The sequence below is a fragment of the Peromyscus leucopus genome, chromosome X (assembly GCF_004664715.2).
Source record: "Peromyscus leucopus breed LL Stock chromosome X, UCI_PerLeu_2.1, whole genome shotgun sequence".
Lineage (NCBI taxonomy): Eukaryota > Metazoa > Chordata > Mammalia > Rodentia > Cricetidae > Peromyscus > Peromyscus leucopus.
The window spans coordinates 87,287,606-87,309,978 of NC_051083.1; the positions used below are offsets into that span (position 1 = coordinate 87,287,606).

Genomic DNA, 22,373 nt, shown 5'->3' on the forward strand with positions numbered 1-22,373 from the left:
ACCCTTTCCAATCGCCTAGAAACCATGCACATGGTCAAGCAATCCTCTAATGCATCTCTGCTGGGTAAAGCAAGCTCAGATCTCACTAGGAAACCTTTGTGGGCCTGCACAATTATAAATCATATAGTCTATGAATTTATCTATTCATATCATTTAAAGATTTAATCATTCTCAGAGTACTTTGAGGCACCACAAGTTGTTTTTCTAGTTCCACTGATTCCTCAATGTAGCAAACATTATGAGCAAGCTAAGGTAAACTATATTGATGATAATTAGCAGAGGATATACATTTAATTCCCTGAGTTTATGTATTTATATATATATATATATTTAAAGATTTATTTATTTAATATGTATACAGAAGAGGGCGCCAAATCTCATTACAGATGGTTGTGAGCCACCATGTGGTTGCTGGGAATTGAACTCAGGACCTCTGGAAGAGCAGTCGGTGCTCTTAGCCACTGAGCCATCTTTCCAGGCCATATTTATATTTTTATTTACTTATTTTTGGTTGTGTCGAGAATCAAATCCAAGGCCTTGTGCATGTATCGATCCTCTTGTCTCTACCTCTCCAGTGCTGGGATTACAAGTGTGTGCAGCTGTGTCCCACTTCTTATGTGGGTGCTGAGGATCTGAACTCACGTCCTTCACCACTGAGCTATAAACACAACCCCTGGAACTCAGTCTCTGTCTCTGTCTCTGTCTCTGTCTCTGTCTCTCTCTCTCTCTCTCTCTCTCTCTGTGTGTGTGTGTGTGTGTGTGTGTGTGTGTGTGGCGTTTGTGCATGCATGCAAGCACATGTGTATATGCATAGGCCTGCGGTGGCCTGGTATCAATGGAGTAGCTTCCTCAATCGTTTTCCACCTTATTGTTTGGCACAGAGTCTCTCACTGAATTTGAAACTTACCATTCTGACTAGCTGCACAGGCCAGCAAGCACTAGGGGCCCTCTTGTCTCTACCTCCCCAGGGCTGGGATCCCAAGTGCATGCAGCTATGCCTCACTGTTGATGTGGGCACTGAAGAGCTGAGCTCATCCTTAGGCCTGTGCAACAAGCACTTGACATGCCATCCTACAAACTATGAGATGATAATTGTCAAGCATGCTAGGACATTGAGGATAGCCTGCTCCAAGGATGCTTTGATTTTTCTCCATGAATATTCTACTGTGATTTCACAGCTGAACTTTGGAACAATACAGTGGTCAAGGGTTTCATCGTTGGGTTCATCAAAAACCTAGACTTGAATGAAAAGCTCCATTAATTATTGATGGTGACTTTACTTCACCTTACAGAATCCTTTCGTCCCCAAATGGAGATGCAAGAAGTGCTTACCTCAGAGATCATCTATCTCAAGCAGCAAAACAGGACATAGTAAATATTATCAATAACTTTACTTCCATAGGGAGGTCACACAGCATGTAGCAATTAATGGTTGCTACATGCTGTAGCCATTTCTTTTTCAAGAGTCCCGATAATTGCCTCTTGCAAATGACTTTTTTGGAAGATCATAGATATCTTTTATAGGAAGGAACCAACAACGACAGTACTAGCAAGGGTAGCAGGAAAACAGGAGGCAGTCCTTCTCCCACGGCTTACCTCAGGGGGGTGCCCCACAAAATGAGGACGTCTGCAGCTCCACTCATACTTATCCCACTCCCGAAAAGAATGCGAGCAGTTGTTGGGATGACTCTCCCCTATGCTCTCCTCTGTTTGACCCCGGACAATCCCACTGAAACACACAAGGTAGGACGGTTTGTGATCATGAATTATCCAAGATCAGGGGCTGGGACGTGAGAATGGGATCTAAAGACCTTACCCCAGGCCATGGATCCCTAAGCAGATGATATAGACGATAAAAAGGTGATGTGTATACCAGAAGAGCTCAAAATAATTCCTACGGATAAACTCCACAGCGGAAGTTACCATGAGCACCAAGGCGGTTGTGGCAATCACTCCAGTAAGGCCAGCAACACTGGTAAAGGTTGCATACATCACTGTCTGCGGAAGAAGAGATGTCAGCCTGGCACAAAATCCCCCAAGGATACCATGATCTTCTGGATCATGACCAGACAGATACGCAGGCTTTTCCATCGAATCACCTCACCGTGTTTGGAGACTGGATGGGGTTTAGCCAAGAATCTCCTTCTTTCTCATGAGCTAGGCTGGAGAGAACAGAGGCGAGAGATCCATCCATGGCCTGCTGGCTTCTGCTGTAGCGTTCAAAGTTAAATAGGTGCGCAATGACATGAATAGCTAAAGTGGAAAGATGGGAGGTGTCAGGAACATTATGGCAACCATACCCCTCTGAGATAAGAGACCTCCACCTATAGTGCCCAGCAGAATACTGAGGCCACAGTATGCACTCAACACAGAAAGGCCCAAGACCTCCCTCACCACCCCCCATTCAGTTCCCAAAGGAATAGATTATATACTCCATGAATGTGGGTCTAAAAAGGTGTTTCGTAAAGAGTTCCAGGTGCTCGTTAAATATTTTCTAATGTTTATATGCACAGGCGAATGGCACTGCGCCTTGAATCACCTGTTGTCCATGGTTGCATGCTTTGCCCGAGTTACCTGTGAATACGCAGATCATATATGCCACCAACTTATGAAAGATGAGGTTGTGATCCAAAGGCTTTCTCAGTGTGCGGTTGCAAAACTACAAATGCAAAGTCATCCTGGTCAGGTGTCACCAGTCAGTCTTAGTGAAATTGCACCAACATGTCTGCCCTAGCCACAGCGTACCAGGACCCAACCATCCTCATCCGCCAAAGGAGACTCTGGGTTCCCTAGGGACTTGGTAGGGAACTGTTCAGGGACTGTTCCTTTCATGTGAAAGCTGAGCTAAGCACAGCCAGAACTCACTGAGCAGGTACCCCTCAGGAAGGAGAGCAGATTACGACACACAGGAAGCAGGATCACCATGCTGTTAAAATTCAAGCAGAAAGCAGAGGCTCGGGCAAAGGCCAAGGCAGTCTGGAAGAGAGGAGAAAGGAGAGACTGCTACTTTATCTCAGCATCTAGCAGGTGAGGACTGGTCCAGTCCAATTTTCTAAGATGAGCAAATGGACATTGGAGTAACCAGCATACCAGGCCAGTCTCTTTGCCCAAGGGAGAAAATGGGCTGAGCTTACTAACTGGAATTGAGACTCAATTCCCATGACAGTGTTTTGGAAATGTTGGGTGATATATTTACTAATGTGAACACGAACAAGATTCAGTAATTGCACATTAGCAAATACAGTCTGCAGATGCAATATTTTGCAATGGATACTTTTATTTCATGCATTTAACTATAATTTTATTGTTTGCCCTTTATAAAATAGCCTTGGAGATCATATATACTTTTATATATTTTAACTAAAGCTTATATTTAAAGGTACAATTATGGATGATGACTATTTTATTCTTTTTCTACATTTTCTAATGTTGAAATTTTAAGAAAGCAACACTTGCTTAGAAAATAAAAATTTAGCCATTTAAAATGGAACACTTGGAGCAATATTCTTAAATTATAGCTAGAGATAGAAGGGAGAGCCTTTCTTTGCTCAGTGCTGGGCATAGGACACAGGGCCTAGGCAAGCATTGTTCCCTGAGAAAGTGTAATTTCGAAGTGCAGAACTTCAGGATGATTTCCTTGAGTGACCAGGGAGCATAAAGCAAGAACATTAAAATGTATAGGCTGGTCATGGCAGCTACGCTCAACCTCTCAACTCTATACAACTGGTCTCCAAGTTGCTTTATGGTTTTTTTGGACTGCTATCTATGAATTATTGCAATCTTATAGTAGTAATTGGGCAGGGGAGCAGCGAGGCTATTTTTCATTGCACTTCATTCAGCCCATTGGTGAGTCTTACATGTATGCCTGTAAACAACTAAACAGACAAGTATGGGTGAGAATTCATGATATCTTAATCTTTTAAAATAAATATCAATGCATACCTCTCACACTCATGGATTGGGAAAATCAATATTGTTAAAATGGTTATATTAATGAAAGTAGCCTACAGACACAATCCAATTCCCCTCACAGTTCCAAGGACATTCTTCACAGAACTAAAAAAAAAAACAATCCAAAGTTCATATGGAAGTACAAAAAGATCCTGAATAGCCAAAGAAATCCTTAGCAGAAAGAATAATGCTATCGGTATCACAAAACCTGATCTCAAATTGTACTACAGAACCATAACAAAATGGCATGGTAATGTCACAAAAAAACACACATAAAGGGATGGGGAGATGGTGAAGCAGGTAAGAACATTGCTATGTTAGTGTGAGGAACTGAGTTCTAACCCCTAGCACCCATGTACAAAGCCAGGCATGACAGCAACATCTGTAACTACAATGCTTGAGAAATGTGCGTGGAGACAGGAGTATCACCAGAGCTTGCTGGCCAGCAGCCTAGCTCCAGGTTCAGTGAGAGACTCTGTCTCAAAGGAATAATGTGGAGAGTGATAGAGCAGAAGACCTGACAGCTCCTGGCTTTTGAACAGAAGTACTCACACCTATACACACAGATGCACCTATACCACACACAGAAAGTAAATGATTTTATAAAACAGCTATAGGCTGATTAATAGAAAAGAAGACCCAGAAATAAACTCATATACCTACCTGCACCCAATATTTGACAACAGTGTCAAAAACACATATTGGGGGGAAAATCAGCCTAATGGTGTTGGGAAAACTGGATATACATCTGTTGAAGGAAGAAACTAAATCCATATAACTTACTCTGAACAAAAATATCAATTCAAAATGGACTAGAGACCTGAATTTAAGGCCTCAAACTCTCAATATGGAAGACATAGGAAGACACTTCAAGATATAAGTATGGGCTTTCTGCAACAGACTCTAGTAACCCAGGACATAAAGCCCAGAATTGAAAAGTTGAATCAGATGAAATTGAAAGGTTTTTCAGGGGCTAGTGAGATGGCTCGGCTGGTAGAGGTGCTTACTGTCGATCTGAATTTGATTCCCAGGACATACATGGGGGAAAGAAAGAAAGGACTCTGGCTGCAGCTTGCATGTGTCTCTCTGCGTGTCTCTGTCTGCGTCTGTGTGTCTCTGCGTCTGTGTGTCACTGCGTCTGTGTGTCTCTGTCTGCGTCTGTGTGTCTCTGCGTGTGTGTGTCTCTGCGTCTGTGTGTCTCTGTCTGCATCTGTGTGTGTCTGTCTGCGTCTGTGTGTCTCTGTCTGCATCTGTGTCTCTGTCTGCGTCTGTGTGTCTCTGCGTCTGTGTGTCTCTGTCTGCTGTGTGTCTGTGTGTGTGTCTCTGTCTGCATCTGTGTGTCTCTGTCTGCATCTGTGTGTCTCTGTCTGCGTCTGTGTGTCTCTGTCTGCGTCTGTGTGTCTCTGTCTGCGTCTGTGTGTCTCTGCGTCTGTGTGTCTCTGTGTGTGTGTGTCTCTGTCTGCATCTGTGTGTCTCTGTCTGCATCTGTGTGTCTCTGTCTGCATCTGTGTGTCTCTGTCTGCGTCTGTGTGTCTCTGTCTGCATCTGTGTGTCTCTGTCTGCGTCTGTGTGTCTCTGTCTGTGTCTGTGTGTGTCTCTGTCTGCGTCTGTGTGTCTCTGTCTGCGTCTGTGTGTCTCTGTCTGTTGTGTCTCTGTGTGCATCTGTGTGTCTCTGTCTGCATCTGTGTGTCTCTGTCTGCATCTGTGTGTCTCTGTCTGCATCTGTGTGTCTGTCTCTGTTCTGCGTCTGTGTGTCTCTGTCTCTGTCGTCTGTGTGTCTCTGTCTGCGTCTGTGTGTCTGTCTGTCTGTGTGTCTCTGTCTGGTCTGTGTGTCTCTGTCTGCATCTGTGTGTCTCTGTCTGCATCTGTGTGTCTCTGTCTGCATCTGTGTGTCTCTGTCTGCGTCTGTGTGTCTCTGTCTGCATCTGTGTGTCTCTGTCTGCGTCTGTGTGTCTCTGTCTGGTCTGTGTGTCTCTGTCTGCGTCTGTGTGTCTCTGTCTGTTGTGTCTCTGTCTGTGTGTCTCTGTCTGCATCTGTGTGTCTCTGTCTGCGTCTGTGTGTCTCTGTCTGCGTCTGTGTGTCTCTGTCTGCATCTGTGTGTCTCTGTCTGCGTCTGTGTGTCTCTGTCTGCGTCTGTGTGTCTCTGTCTGTCGTGTGTCTCTGTCTGCGTCTGTGTGTCTCTGTCTGCATCTGTGTGTCTCTGTCTGCATCTGTGTGTCTCTGTCTGCGTCTGTGTGTCTCTGTCTGCTCTGTGTGTCTCTGTCTGCGTCTGTGTGTCTCTGTCTGCATCTGTGTGTCTCTGTCTGCATCTGTGTGTCTCTGTCTGCTCTGTGTGTCTCTGTCTGCTCTGTGTCTCTGTCTGCGTCTGTGTGTCTCTGTCTGCATCTGTGTGTCTCTGTCTGCATCTGTGTGTCTCTGTCTGCGTCTGTGTGTCTCTGTCTGCGTCTGTGTGTCTCTGTCTGCGTCTGTGTGTCTCTGCGTCTGTGTGTCTCTGTCTGTTGTGTGTCTCTGTCTGCTGTGTGTGTCTCTGTCTGCATCTGTGTGTCTCTGTCTGCTTGTGTCTCTGTGTCTGTGTGTCTCTGTCTGCGTCTGTGTGTCTCTGTCTGCGTCTGTGTGTCTCTGTCTGCGTCTGTGTGTCTCTGTCTGCGTCTGTGTGTCTCTGTCTGTGTCTGTGTGTCTCTGTCGTCTGTGTGTCTCTGTCTGCATCTGTGTGTCTCTGTCTGCGTCTGTGTGTCTCTGTCTGCGTCTGTGTGTCTCTGCGTCTGTGTGTCTCTGTCTGTATCTGTGTCTCTGTCTGCATCTGTGTGTCTCTGTCTGCATCTGTGTGTCTCTGTCTGCGTCTGTGTGTCTCTGTCTGCGTCTGTGTGTCTCTGTCTGCGTCTGTGTGTCTCTGTCTGTGTCTGTGTGTCTCTGTCTGCGTCTGTGTGTCTCTGTCTGCATCTGTGTGTCTCTGTCTGCGTCTGTGTGTCTCTGTCTGCGTCTGTGTGTCTCTGTCTGCATCTGTGTGTCTCTGTCTGCATCTGTGTGTCTCTGTCTGCATCTGTGTGTCTCTGTCTGCTCTGTGTGTCTCTGTCTGCGTCTGTGTGTCTCTGTCTGCATCTGTGTGTCTCTGTCTGCATCTGTGTGTCTCTGTCTGCTCTGTGTGTCTCTGTCTGCGTCTGTGTGTCTCTGTCTGCGTCTGTGTGTCTCTGTCTGCGTCTGTGTGTCTCTGTCTGCGTCTGTGTGTCTCTGCTCTGTGTGTGTGTCTGCGTCTGTGTGTCTCTGTCTGCATCTGTGTGTCTCTGTCTGCATCTGTGTGTCTCTGTCTGCATCTGTGTGTCTCTGTCTGCATCTGTGTGTCTCTGTCTGCATCTGTGTGTCTCTGTCTGCTGTCTGTGTGTGTCTCTGTCTGCGTCTGTGTGTCTCTGTCTGCGTCTGTGTGTCTCTGTCTGCGTCTGTGTGTCTCTGTCTGCGTCTGTGTGTCTCTGCGTGTGTGTGTCTCTGTCTGCATCTGTGTGTCTCTGTCTGCATCTGTGTGTCTCTGTCTGCATCTGTGTGTCTCTGTCTGCGTCTGTGTGTCTCTGTCTGCGTCTGTGTGTCTCTGTGTGTGTGTGTCTCTGTCTGCGTCTGTGTGTCTCTGTCTGCATCTGTGTGTCTCTGTCTGTCTGTGTGTCTTGTCTGCATCTGTGTGTCTCTGTCTGTGTCTGTGTGTCTCTGTCTGCATCTGTGTGTCTCTGTCTGCATCTGTGTGTCTCTGTCTGCGTCTGTGTGTCTCTGTCTGCGTCTGTGTGTCTCTGTCTGCGTCTGTGTGTCTCTGTGTGTGTGTGTCTCTGTCTGCATCTGTGTGTCTCTGTCTGCATCTGTGTGTCTCTGTCTGCATCTGTGTGTCTCTGTCTGCGTCTGTGTGTCTCTGTCTGCATCTGTGTGTCTCTGTCTGCATCTGTGTGTCTCTGTCTGCATCTGTGTGTCTCTGTCTGCGTCTGTGTGTCTCTGTCTGCGTCTGTGTCTGTCTGCTCTGTGTTCTCTGGTTGTGTGTTCTGTCTGTTGTCTTGTTTTGTCTCTGTTGTCTGTGTGTCTCTGTCTGCATCTGTGTGTCTCTGTCTGCGTCTGTGTGTCTCTGTCTGCTTGTGTGTCTCTGTCTGCGTTTGTGTGTCTCTGCGTCTGTGTGTCTCTGTTGTGTGTGTCTCTGTCTGCATCTGTGTGTCTCTGTCTGCGTCTGTGTGTCTCTGTTGTCTGTGTTTCTGTCTGCTTGTGTGTCTCTGTCTGCTCTGTGTGTCTCTGTCTGCGTCTGTGTGTCTCTGTCTGCGTCTGTGTGTCTCTGCGTGTGTGTGTCTCTGTCTGCGTCTGTGTGTCTCTGTCTGCATCTGTGTGTCTCTGTCTGCATCTGTGTGTCTCTGTTCTGTGTCTGTCTGCTCTGTGTGTCTCTGCGTCTGTGTGTCTGTCTGTGTGTCTCTGTCTGCGTCTGTGTGTCTCTGTCTGCATCTGTGTGTCTCTGTCTGTGTGTCTCTGTCTGTGTGTCTCTGTCTGCGTCTGTGTGTCTCTGCGTCTGTGTGTCTCTGTGTGTGTGTGTCTCTGTCTGCATCTGTGTGTCTCTGTCTGCGTCTGTGTGTCTCTGTCTGTGTGTGTGTCTCTGTCTGCATCTGTGTGTCTCTGTCTGCATCTGTGTGTCTCTGTCTGCATCTGTGTGTCTCTGTCTGCGTCTGTGTGTCTCTTTGTCTGTTTTTGTTCTGTCTCTCTGTGTGTTCTTCTGTGTTTCTGTTTTGTGTTCTCTGTCTGCTCTGTTGTTCTTTCTGATCTGTGTGTCTCTGTCTGCGTCTGTGTGTCTCTGTCTGCGTCTGTGTGTCTCTGCGTCTGTGTGTCTCTGTGTCTGTGTGTCTCTGTCTGCATCTGTGTGTCTCTGTCTGCGTCTGTGTGTCTCTGTCTGCGTCTGTGTGTCTCTGTCTGTGTCTGTGTGTCTCTGTCTGCGTCTGTGTGTCTCTGTCTGTTCTGTGTGTCTCTGTCTGCGTCTGTGTGTCTCTGTCTGCGTCTGTGTGTCTCTGCGTCTGTGTGTCTCTGTGTGTGTGTGTCTCTCTGTCTGCATCTGTGTGTCGTCTCTGTCTGCATCTGTGTGTCTCTGTCTGCATCTGTGTGTCTCTGTCTGCTCTGTGTGTCTCTGTCTGCATCTGTGTGTCTCTGTCTGCGTCTGTGTGTCTCTGTTTGTGTTCTGTTGTGTTTCTGTTTGTGTTCTCTGTCTGTTCTGTGTGTCTCTGTCTGCTCTGTGTGTCTCTGTCTGCGTCTGTGTGTCTCTGTCTGCGTCTGTGTGTCTCTGTCTGTCTGTGTGTCTCTGTCTGCGTCTGTGTGTCTCTGTCTGCATCTGTGTGTCTCTGTCTGCGTCTGTGTGTCTGTGTGTCTGTGTGTGTCTGTGTCTGTGTGTCTCTGTCTGTGTCTGTGTGTCTCTGTCTGCGTCTGTGTGTCTCTGTCTGTGTCTTGTGTTGTTCTTGTCTGCGTCTGTGTGTCTCTGTCTGCATCTGTGTGTCTCTGTCTGCGTCTGTGTGTCTCTGTCTGCGTCTGTGTGTCTCTGTCTCTGTGTGTGTGTCTCTGTCTGCATCTGTGTGTCTCTGTCTGCATCTGTGTGTCTCTGTCTGCGTCTGTGTGTCTCTGTCTGCATCTGTGTGTCTGCTGTGTGTCTCTGTCTGCATCTGTGTGTCTCTGTGTCTGTGTGTCTCTGTCTGCATCTGTGTCTCTGTCTGTGTCTGTGTATCTCTGCGTCTGTGTGTCTCTGTGTGTGTCTGTGTTGTGTGTCTCTGTCTGCATCTGTGTGTCTCTGTCTGTTGTCTCTGTCTGTCTGTGTGTCTCTGTCTGCATCTGTGTGTCCTCTGTCTGTGTGTCTGTGTGTCTCTGTCTGCATCTGTGTGTCTCTGTCTGCGTCTGTGTTCTTCTGCGTCTGTGTGTCTCTGTGTTGTGTGTCTCTGTCTTGTCTGTGTGTCTCTGTTCTTTGTGTCTCTGTCTGTGTGTCTCTGTGTCTGTGTGTCTCTGTCTGCATCTGTGTGTGTCTGTGTCTGTGTCTGTGTGTCTCTGTCTGTCTGTCTGTCTGTGTGTCTCTGTCTGCATCTGTGTGTCTCTGTCTGCGTCTGTGTGTCTGTCTGTGTGTCTCTGTGTGTCTCTGTCTGTCTGTGTGTCTCTGTCTGTGTTGTCTCTGTGCTGCGTCTGTGTGTCTCTGTCTGCGTCTGTGTGTCTCTGTCTGCGTCTGTGTGTCTCTGTCTGCGTCTGTGTGTCTCTGTCTGCATCTGTGTGTCTCTGTCTGCATCTGTGTGTCTGTCTGCTCTGTGTGTCTCTGTCTGCTCTGTGTGTCTCTGTCTGCATCTGTGTGTCTCTGTCTGTCTGTGTGTCTCTGTCTGTGTGTGTCTCTGTCTGCATCTGTGTGTCTCTGTCTGCATCTGTGTGTCTCTGTCTGCTCTGTGTGTTCTGTCTGTGTGTCTCTGTCTGCGTCTGTGTGTCTCTGTCTGCATCTGTGTGTCTCTGGTCTGTTGCTCTGTGTGTCTCTGTCTGCATCTGTGTGTCTCTGTCTGGTCTGTGTCTGCGTGTGTGTGTCTCTGTGTCTGTGTCTGTCTGTGTCTCTGTCTGCGTCTGTGTGTCTTCTGTGTGTTCTGTTTGTGTGTCTCTGTCTGCGTCTGTGTGTCTCTGTCTGTCTGTTCGTCTGTGTGTCTCTGTCTGCGTCTGTGTGTCTCTGTCTGCGTCTGTGTGTCTCTGTCTGCATCTGTGTGTCTCTGTCTGTCTGTGTGTCTCTGTCTGCATCTGTGTGTCTCTGTCTGCTCTGTGTGTCTCTGTCTGTGTGTCTCTGTCTGCATCTGTGTGTCTCTGTCTGCGTCTGTGTGTCCTCTGTCTGCTCTGTCTGTTGTGTCTCTGTCTGCATCTGTGTGTCTCTGTCTGTGTCTGTGTGTCTCTGTCTGCGTCTGTGTGTCTCTGTCTGTCTGTGTGTCTCTGTCTGTGTCTTGTTTTTTTTTTGTGTCTCTGTCTGCGTCTGTGTGTCTCTGTCTGCTCTGTGTGTCTCTGTCTGCATCTGTGTGTCTCTGTCTGCTCTGTGTGTCTCTGTCTGTTTTTCTCTTTGTCTGTGTGTCTCTGTCTGCGTCTGTGTGTCTCTGTCTGCGTCTGTGTGTCTCTGTCTGTCTGTGTCTCTGTCTGCGTCTGTGTGTCTCTGTCTGCTCTGTGTTGTCTCTGTCTTGTGTCTGTGTGTCTCTGTCTGCTCTGTGTGTTTTTTCTTTGTCTTGCGTCTGTGTGTCTCTGTCTGCGTCTGTGTGTCTCTGTGTGTGTGTGTCTCTGTCTGCATCTGTGTGTCTCTGTCTGCATCTGTGTGTCTCTGTCTGCGTCTGTGTGTCTCTGTCTGCATCTGTGTGTCTCTGTCTGCGTCTGTGTGTCTCTGTCTGTCTGTGTGTCTCTGTCTGCGTCTGTGTATCTCTGCGTCTGTGTGTCTCTGTCTGTGTCTGTGTTTATCTGTCTGCATCTGTGTGTCTCTGTCTGCATCTGTGTGTCTCTGTCTGCGTCTGTGTGTCTCTGTCTGCGTCTGTGTGTCTGTGTGTGTCTGTGTCTGTGTGTATCTGTCTACATCTGTGTGTATCTGTCTGTGTGTCTCTGTCTGTGTCTGTGTGTGTCTGTGTCTGTGTGTATCTGTCTGCGTCTGTGTGCATGCAGGCCGTGAAAGGAGAAAGGACCGTGGGGAAAGAGCAAGAGATCTTAAGGAAGGTGGAAGAAGGAAAAACCGAGAGAGTAATGGATTACATGTGACATGAAAGCAGAAGAGGAAACATTTCAAAAGAGGGAACCAGCAAGTTGGGCATAGGGGAGATTGGGGAAGGCTCTGCAGGAGGAAGGGGAATAAGAACAAAGGAAAACTGACATATGTGTAAGAAACAGCCATCATGAAAACCCTTTATGTCTTTATATGGTAACTGGAAAAAGGAAGGAAGCAAGGGAGTGGGGGAGGGAGGAGGGAGAGAGGGAAGAAGAAATGTATTCAACTTTAAAAAAAAAACAAAAAAACATTTAACCATTTTTACAACCTAAACCCAGGACAGCGTAAGCTCAGTGAAGCAAGCCAGGTCAAGATCGCCTGGTGTCCACACTGGCTTTCAACGTAGGCAGCACAGTGAACAAAGCTGTCCTCCTGCTTTCCATTTCAGACTTCACAGGAGCCATGATCTCTCCCTCTGCTGAGTCACACTCTGCCTGGGTTTGGTACAGACAGCCTGTTCCATTGCAGATGAAATCGTCTCTGCTCATCTCAAAGCTCCTGCCTTTCCACATTGGCTCCCCCAGTGTACTTATCTGAGTCACAGAGGATTCTTGAAGCTAAAATTGGCAAGTAAATTGAAAATACAGGACTGTAATTTCCCATCTCCACATTCGGTGGCAGTTATCCATCCAAGATGAATTCTTTTTAGAAACAAACAAGCAAACCAAAGCAACTTTTACTTCACCCAGTTGCAGAATGTGGAAATCTTCCAATGTATATTCATTTCTCTGTATCAACCCATGTTATTGAAATCCTGGGGTCAGTAAGGCCTCATTTACTGTGGGGTTAAACTCCTCCCTCTGCTCCTTATCTGCAGCGAGTCATACTTAATTGAGTGGTTCTCTATTCTCCCAAGGTGGGCATGAATTTTAAAATTACCCTATGTAAATGATTCAATCAATTATCGTCTATTAATATAAAGGCCTGATAATTCTCTTCAAACATGAAGCGCAGTGGTGTAGGCATTGTAGATATTTAAAAAGCCAGCTTTTAAAACATAAGCTTGATCATTTTCAAGTTTTCTTTTGTACCAGTATACTGGATGTTGATCATATTCCCTCCCTCCCCTCCTCCCCTTCTTTCCCTCATCTCTCCCCTGCCTTTTAATCCTCTTGCCCTCCACCAACCAGTTTTACTTCTACTTTCCTGTCATCTACACATGTGTGCTTTTATTTCTTCACATAAAACTCGAGACCTGCCAATGAAAGAAACCAACACATTTGCCTTCCCGGGGCTGCTTTGATTCACTTAATATAGTTATATTCAGCTACATCCATTTTTCTGCAAAGAGCCTAATTCTGTTTCTTCTTAACAGTCGAAAGAAGAAAGCCATTTGTTGTGTATACACTGCGTTTTGTTTGTCTCTCCCTCTGCTAACAGACCACAAACAGTTTATGCCTATTAAATGGAGTCTCTCCATTTCAAGCATCTGCCTATTTGGATAATGTAAACATGATTTCAAGATACCAGCTTGAGGGCCTTGAATGCAGAGTTGGGGAGAGATGCTTACTATTGTAAGCTGGGATGAACTGGCTCCACTAAGATCACATAAAAAGATATCAAAGACAGACTGAGCGTAGGAAGTGATTTCCACCCAGTATCTGTAGTGTGATCCTTTTTTGACTGAATTAAAAAAAATATGTGAGTCCCACCGTATTTGTAGACATATATATTAAACAAAAACAACTTTCACTATATTAAAATTAAAAAGTAAATGAACAATACTACCTACCTTGGAACAGAAACAAAATATGTGCCTGATGCATTTGTGAATACATCAGTGTGACTGTTTAACACATGCAGCAATCTATTAATAGTGCTGATCTCTGGGGAGTGGGATAAAAGGGTTTTCACATGTTACTGACACACTTTGATATCACTGAAAGCAGCACCATTTATAGTTCATCCTTATTTTTATTGAAAATAGTTTTTTTTTCAGGGGCTGGAGAGATGGCTCAGTGGTTAAGAGCACTGGCTGCTCTTCCAAAGGTCCTGAGTTCAATTCCCAGCAACCACATGGTGGCTCACAACCATCTACAATAGGATCTGATGCCCTCTTCTGGCTTATAAATATGCATGCAGAGCACTCATACATAAAATATAAATAAATAGAAGTTTAAAAAAGAAAATACTTTTTTTCTCACATAATATATCCCAATTACAGTTCCCCTCTCCTTACTCCCCCCCCAGCTCTTCCTCACCTTCCTTCCCTTCCAGATCCACCTCCTTTCTGTCTCTCACTAGAAAATAAGCAAGCTTCTAAGTGAATATATTATATAGTATAGTATAATATAATATAATATAATGTATGTAATAATAAGATAAAACAAATCTATACAATGAAATAGAACAAAACAGAAGGAAAAGAACTCAAGAAAAGGTACAAGAAACACAGAACGTGAGACCTTGGAACACCTGATCCTAAATGGGATGTCCCCATCAAATCCCTCCCCTCAGGGCTCAGGGATCCCTGCAAAAGAGGAAACAGAAAGACTGTAAGAGCCAGAGAGGATGGAAGATACTAATAAAACAAGGCTTTCTAAACACAATAGGGCCAATGCACATATAGACTCACTGAGACAGAGGCATGCAAAGAGCCTACATGGGTCGCTACCAGATGGGGTCCTAGAGCTAGAAAGAGAAGAGGACACAGCCCCCCATCCTTAACTCAGAAGCTATCTCCAATTGCTAACCACTTGCAAATGGGAGTTGTTTCCCCCAAGGGCATCTCACTAGGGAAACAAACTACTCTTAAGTGTAGGCTGCGTGCCCAGCAGTAGATGCCAGCTGAAGACAAAGTCAGTGGCATACGTGGAAGTTCCTTGTCTCATAATGTCCTGTCAGGACTTTTAAAAAATTATTTATCTTATTTAAAATTTTTAAATACATTCATACATGTAGATCCTACAGATCCTTTGTGTATATATTATGGCTTCCGGGTTAGTGTTTTTATGCAATTTCTGAGTGGTTCTCTATGCCTATAATTCATTTTTAAATAAAGCTTTAAAAATCGAAGCAGCCACAGGATATCAGTATGATTCACTTCTCTGCAACTGACTTTTTGGTCATGAAGTAAGCAAGTTCTTAATAACGAGTCATATTTATTGCATCGTCCTATTAATACAAAGCTATTTTAAGACAAATTAACACTTCCTTTGGAGTTCTAGTTTCTAAAAGGGGATAGAGAATGAACTTTTAAAATAGAAAACAGCAGGATGAAATAAGCAATGAACAGAACATTCAAATTCACTGTGATCTCAACGTGTGTCCTTTGATTATAATGAGAGAAAGGTTTTTTAAAGGACAGCTTCCTCTGCATATGAACACTGAATGAGTCTTTGGGGAAAGCTTTTGAAATAAAGCTATGTCAAGATGGAAGTGTTTTAACAAATCCCCTCTCTGTTACTCCATAGTACTGAGAAGTGGAAAGCACGTTTTCTGTGCTAACCAGGTAGGGCCCAGGTGCACCGTTCTGGGCAGCAACTGCCTCACCTCCAACTTTCCACCTGGCCACCTCCAAACCGGTGCACTAAGCCAACTCCCATCCCCCTCTTCGGTACTTGACCTGGCACCTTTCCAGCCAGCCTCCTCATCTCTGTTCTTACCTGGAGATAATCCAGTGTTTCTGTAGACCTGGAGTTCTGTAGCAGTGTATGGCCTCCCTTCTAGCCTCCCAAACCCCTGGGTAGCCCTCTTTTTTCACAGAGAGGCATCAAACCACAGCAGCGGTTTCCAAGTTTTCCTTTAACTTTTAATTACATTTATTTGTGCGCGTGCGCGCGCGCGCGCGTGTGTGTGTATGTGTGTGTGTGTGTGTGTGTGTGTGTGTGTGTGTGTGTGTGTGTGTGTGTGTGTGTTGTGGAAGTCAGAGGACAACTTACAGGAGTCAGTTCTTTCCTTCCATCATGTGAGTCGCAGGTATCAAGTTCAGGTCTTCTGGCTTAGGGGCAATTGCCAATTGCCTTTACCTGCCAGCCCATCTCGCAAGCCCCAACAAAGATTTCCTTCTTAATTTCTCTATTTTCTTTTTTGTTTGTTTTTATTTCTTCCTTAAATATTTTAATTTATAATATAATTGCTAATTATAATATTAATGTAAGTTAATTAATATATATTAATATTATTCAGAACATTAGTTTACATTGCTAGGAATCGAATCTGGGACCTGAACATACCAGATAAATGTACTACGATTTATATTTATCCTCAGCAAGCCCTTATATTTTGGTTGTGAGCCTAGCCTTTAACGGCTGAGCCATCTCTCCAGCCCAGCAAGCTCTTAAAATCATATGCAGGAGGCCATATGGCAGGTGAAGGCTGCTCTGGCCAAAGTAGAAGCAGAGGCAGGAGTTCTGTCTAGGCAGCCTTCTGGCTCTCTGTAGGGTCACCTGAGCTTTGGAAAACCAGTTGCGAGTCACTGCCCAATAGATTTCGTTAATTCATGTTTTCCTTATTGGGCCATGTTTTCCTTACTGGGCCCGAGGAGTGTGCACACTGTCAGATGTAGCAAATTAGAACTTCACATGAAGCCAGGCATGGTGTTACACACCTTGAATCCCAGCTTTCCGGAAGCCAAGAGGCAGATGAGACCCTGTCTCAAAAAAAAAAAAAAAAAAAAGTGAATATCTTTGTATACTTATGTATATAACTGGAGTGGAGTGTCTGTATATCAACATGGCTCATCATTTACCTGAAATTCAAATTTGAATGAGCATCTGCATTTTCCCTCTAGTAAACCAGAAGAAACCAAAGAGCTGGGTCAGAAAGGAGCAGCAATGGAAGGTTGTAACAAACAACATCAACAACAGAGGAAAACAGTAGGCAGGCCTGCTGGCACATGCCTGTAATCTCAGCTGTTCGGGAGGCTGGGCCATGAGGATGGCAAGAGCGAGGCCATCGTGGGACACATAGGAAAGCGATGTCTTGAAAAAGGAAAGCAAAAAGGAACACCCAACATAGAAACTGTCCACATCACAAGCACAGTACTCACCCCAAGAATTTCTCTTGTGTAAAAGTACTTGTCAGACTTCTCATAATTCAGGAAGGCATACACAAACAGAAAAATGTTGAGCCCCAACCAAGAAACCTAGAAGAAAAAACAAGCAAGTAACTTGGAGGAATTGGGAACGATGTACGGAAGGGTTAGGAAATAATATGGACATCTTGAGCATTTTGTGTTCATTCATTTTCATTTTAAATTAATATAATCCTGCTATTATCCAACCTGTTTTCAGAGAGGACAATCTGAGACATGCATCAGATGCTAATGAGGAGGATCATCAACCTGAGGCCCATGGCCCACACATGGCTCATCATCAGATGTACGTGTCCTCCAAACTCAGAATGTTTGCAATTTTGTTTTCACTTTAAATGGTTGGAAACATCGACAGGATAACATATCATGACATAAAATATATATACATGAGACTCAAATGTCATTGACTATAAATAAAGTGGGATTGGCATGTCTACTCTTTTCCGTATCGTTTATGGAGATTTTCATGATGCTATGGTGAAGCTGAGTAGCTGGAACAGAGAACAAACAGCTTGCAAAAACTTAAAACCCGTTTCCAGTTTTATTCAGAAACATCTGCCACTTCCCGGACTGGCTGGATCTTCCAAGCTATCATACCTAGAAGATGGCACTAAGTGACCATGTGAATTTCTGAAGAAACAAAGAATAAATTTAGCATCTTTTAAACAATGCCCACTGGAAAAAGACTAAACCATTCCCAGATGGGTCTGCCTCTTTAATTATACCCTGACATATTATTTTCCTGCTTTTAGGTTGTGAGACTTTTTTGCAAACTAACCTAGTGTTTTGGAGTTGTGTGAGCTGTAAGGACTGTGTGTGCCTGTCTCAACCTCTGCACATTGGTTAAGAGGGTAATTTGGAACCCACTATGTGTTGCCATGGAGATGAATCAATTGAACTCTAGCCTAAGTTTGGAGGTGCTAGTCTGCAACTGAGCAGATCTCTGTAGCACTGGGATGCCTTTTCATATACCCCTGACCCCAAATCACTAAGAATCATTTCAGCCCACTGGCAAAGGGTCTTAGCCTGGGGCGTGGCCCATTCGTATTCCCTAGATATAGACCACTCACAGGCCAGGAGCAGTACAGTAAAGTGGTTCTAAATCTAACATTGGAGTCAAACATCTGAGGCTCAAGTTCCAGTGCCACCACTTCATACCTCTGTAATCTTAGACATATTTAAGTTCTTGAATCAATTCTTTCACCTATAAAATGAGATATCTATCTCAGAGCCATGTCGTGGGGCTCGCAAAAACTAATGCATGTGAAATGAGTAATGCAATGCTTTATGTATAGTACAAGCTTACGAAAGGCTAACTACATGTTGAAGTTCTATTATCACCAAACTAGCTTGCTCACACCTAACTTCCTTCCTTCCTCCCTTTCTTCTTTCCTTCCTTTCTTCCTTCCTTCCTTCCTCCCTTCCTTCCTCCCTTCTTTCCTCCTTCTGTCTTTTTCCTCCCTCCATCCCTCCTGCCTTTCCTCCTCTTCTTTTGTGTGTGAGAGATGGGGTCTCATTGTAGCTGGTTTGACCCAAGCTAGTCTTGAACTCCTAAGCTTTAGACAAGCCTTCCACTCCAGCCTCCAAAGTAGCAGGAACAACAGACACCACATCCAATCAATTCCCTCCTGCCTCCTTTGCCCAGAACTCTGTCAGAATTGAATGGCTTTTAGAGACTGTTTGATGCCAGTGGAAAAAGAAAATTGAAAGCCATAGATACTTTAAGAGTAATTAAAGAATAAGAGACCATGAATCTGAGGACTGGGAGGTGTATGGGAGGATGTGGAGGAAGGAGAGGGGAATGGTCTAAATATAGTATTCTTATATGAAATTGTCTTGGGGATCAGAAATATTTCCAGATGTGAGATGGACACAGGAACACAAAGCTCTGTATCAGCCCATCGACACTTGTAGGCCCAGGAAGTGAATTAACAGCAACATCTGGGAGTCAGGAATTTTATTTCCCGCTGGGAATGGAAAAGAAGGTGAAGTGCAAGACCTTCTTGTGGGAAAGAGGAGTCAAAATAGTCTGAGTAACGCATCCACTGTTTCAAACGTGTACATAGGAGTGAGTGCACACCAGAGATAGCAAGAGTTGAGCTTGCCATCAGGGCTGCCAGAGGAAGGGGGAACTAGAAGCCAGAGAGTTAAATGTGACTCATCCCTATAAGCGATGAATTTCCCCAGCCAAAAAAAAAAAAAAAGAAAAAAGAAAAAAGCATAAAAGGAGGGGGAAGTGCAGTGGCTCTTAGAGCAGCAAACAGCCTTTATCCGAAGCTAATCAATTCACTTGATTAGTCAACCGTCCCTTCTCCAGCTGATCTCTCGCCACCCACACCATGGAGGACCTGAAGTCTGGAAAGAATAAATAATTTGGTCAAGGTCATCCAGTAGCAGAACTGAAAGTACTTGCCAGATTTCCCTTCCCCTAAGCTACTGATCTCTCTGTTATAGTGCAGAAGGAACTAAACACGGGACACTGAGTATTAAAAATATAAATCATGGCATAGCCTGATTTAAAAAGCTCTTGGGTTTTCATTAAATGCCAAGTAAAAATTCCTCCAAGGTCACTGCATACTTTGTCTCTGAAGCATCTGAAAAGTCCTATAGGGCTCAAGAAAAGCAATAGAAAAAAAAAGAGTCAAAAGCCCCAGAAGAGAAATAAAATACTCAGAATGGAGAAGGGCATGGGAACCTCACATTTAGGTGTGACTTACAAACATAGGAAGAATGATGTGAGAAAAAAGGTGGTGTGTATGCGAGTATGTGTCTGTGTTTGTGTGCATGCATGAGCATGTGTGTATACATGTGCATGTGTGCATGCATGTGTATGCAAGTGTGTGCATGTGTGTGTAGAAAGGGATCCCATATAGATGGAATGGTGAACAAGTTCCAGCCTGAATAGCAGTGAACTGGGTTGGAGTCATAGTTTGCCATTCACTGCACAGTCTAGATTGATTTCCATAAAACTCAGGAACCGTATAATGCAGTAGCTAGCCATCAGCATGTTGTTACGAAACACTTGAAGTGTGCTAATTCTGATTGAAATGTGCTGTGCATGTAAAGTACACATGCTCTTCCAAAGACCTAGAAACAATTGAACAATAGAAATTATATTGAAATTGTCTGTATTGATGACACACTGAAAGAATGACCATGAATTGCATCGCTCAAATCTCATCTGTTTCTTTTTATCCTTTTCAGCACAAGTATGAGATAATTTAGAAATTCCTCAAGTGACTCATAGTATATTTCTATTGAACATTGCTAGGTCAAGATGATCTCGAACATCACTTTCATCTCAGGCAGTCAATTATTTTATGAAATTTTGATGGCAACAATATAGGGAAGATAGAAATGAAGACTCCATGTCAACAGTTGGAAATAAGACAAGAAAGAGAAAAAATGGAAACAAATTTCAACCGCAAGGCCTCATGGTTTGGAAACATGAACAACTGCAAATCATTTGGCTTTGTTCTCTCATCTGTCCTAAAGTTGGCTTTTTCTAAATGATAACTGGCTTTGACAAGCCAAATAATTGCTATAGATGCTTTCTCTTTTGAATAACTTCACAAATATTAACAAACATGATGTCTTCTTACTCTGATAAAATTCCTAATTAATAGGAAATGAAATACCACTTACCAGAAACAAAACTGAAAGCCAGTGGTTAGCCAGCCAGTTTCCCATTGTCAAGTGGAAGTTTGGAGCCTCCATGGGAGCAATGAGGATTCTAGAGAGCTCCCTCGCGATAAACACTTCTTTCTGTCCAGCTCAAGGTCTGAGTGTGCAAGATGCAAAAATGCACACCTACTTACAAAGCTTCCAAAAGTGAATTCTGCCTTCCTCTTCTAGATGAAACTGTGTTATCAGCTTAGGTAGACAAGCCCTGCCTATGACAACCACAGGGGTTTTCCCTGATGAGGTTTTCGCCCTTTCAGGAAATAGCAGTCTTCTTGTGTCAAAATAGTCTCTCTGATAATCTTAACAAAGTGATTTCATAAAGCACTACTTTACGAGATAAGACATTTGTTTAAATTTTACACGAGAAACATAATTAGGCCGAGACTATACACAGATTAACTACAAGAAAAGCAAAGGGGAAAGCATGTGTTTTAAGGAAGTTTCCATTTTATTTTGTTTGAGACAGATTTCATGTAACAGTGCTGGCCTTAATCATACTGTGTGGCTCAGGATGACGTTGGGCTCTGATCTTCTTGCCTCCTGGCATTATAGGAGTGCACCCCACACCTACTTTATGCAATACTGGGGGTCAAAAGTAGGACTTCTTCCACATTAGGCAAATACCCTATCAAACTGAGATAGATTTCCAGACCAATGAAGCCTTTTGGAGCTGGACCGTCAGGAGCTATATCAGAGCAGCAGCGGCCTCTAGACCATAGTTCAGCTAACTCAGAAATTTCAGTAAACCAGTTTCCCTGCAGGAGGATTCCAGACTGATGGGTATGATAAGTGTGCCAAGGAGAACTTGACTGGCTGGAAGGACAAACAGAATATGAAATGTGCACAGACACAGAGCTTTCCAAAGTAGGGAGGTGGTTGTCCTCTAGTGTGGTGGGTAAGCTAGAGCTCCTTGTTGAGTTCTGGGCACTGAAATTACTCCTTTCTAAAATACTAAGATACACACACAAGAGTACACAATGTGTGTGTGTGTGTGTGTGTGTGTGTGTGTGTGTGTGTGTGTGTAAATTACAGAATAACCTAAGTTCTGACTTTGTGGTTTAAAAAAAAAAAAACAGAACAATTGTTCCCAGTATCTTCCAGTCCCTAAGGGGTTCCTCTTTAATCATGTCTCTTTTCTCTCCTTCACCACATGCAACCTGAGATTTGAGGCACTAATTCCCCTTTTTCTTTGGAAGTTTCATAACTATAAGTGCATGGCTCACAAACTCTTCACTTATTTCCATTCTGATTTTTTCTTAGTTTGAATTTTTGTGAAAGAAATATGGCTGTATGTATGCATTGCATGCTTCTTTCTGTGTTTTGCTTTCTTCAACAGCTTTTCTTTGGAGAGTCACACAGGTTGGTATAAATAGTTGCAATTCAGTTACACTGCCTGAATCCATTCATTCATTCTACTGTTGATGGAGTGGTGATGGGATGGAGTGCCACAAATACACTGCATTTTGTCTAAGGCTTATACCCAGGAGTGGAATTCCTGGATCCTGAGATTTTGCAAATGCTTTTCACAGATAAGCTGGTCTAAAGCACTCATGGAACTGCCTGCTCCAATGAGCTCTGCAGAAGAGACTCACTTTCTTCATGTAAACTTTTAAGATTATTAAAGTAAGCATCTTTTAATTCAACTGTTAGTACTTGGATTTTCACTATTGATAAATGTCTCCTCTGGTTTGTAGGTTTTATTTAAATCTATATTCCTATTGGCTTATTTTCCCCTGCTTATACATTTTTAGAGTTCTTTTATTGATTATTGTTGCAGCTTCACATTTTCTTTGTCTTTTTTAAATCATGAGTGATATATGCAAGTGTGCAAGTGTGGATGCCCATGTATGTGGTAGAGGCCGTAGGTCAATGGCAAGTGTTTTATTGTCAGGCTTCAGTTGATTTTTTTTTTTTTTGAGACAGCTTTCTCATTAACCTGAAGGTTGTGTTTTAGAT

At 44.1% G+C, this 22,373-nt stretch overlaps 1 protein-coding gene across 1 annotated transcript in view; it reads right to left on the bottom strand.

The window, feature by feature from the left end:
- Positions 1-20,964, bottom strand: part of Nox1 (NADPH oxidase 1) — a 32,958-nt gene extending 11,994 nt beyond the window's left edge. The window contains exons 1-8 of the mRNA XM_028875016.2: positions 20,916-20,964; positions 20,379-20,506; positions 16,689-16,784; positions 2,866-2,976; positions 2,575-2,659; positions 2,105-2,253; positions 1,817-1,998; positions 1,597-1,729 (exon numbers count right to left, since the gene is read on the bottom strand). Of these exons, the coding sequence (XP_028730849.2) occupies positions 1,597-1,729; positions 1,817-1,998; positions 2,105-2,253; positions 2,575-2,659; positions 2,866-2,976; positions 16,689-16,784; positions 20,379-20,506; positions 20,916-20,964 (933 nt within the window). The remainder of the gene's footprint in view (positions 1-1,596; positions 1,730-1,816; positions 1,999-2,104; positions 2,254-2,574; positions 2,660-2,865; positions 2,977-16,688; positions 16,785-20,378; positions 20,507-20,915) is intronic.
- Positions 20,965-22,373: the final 1,409 nt, after the last annotated feature.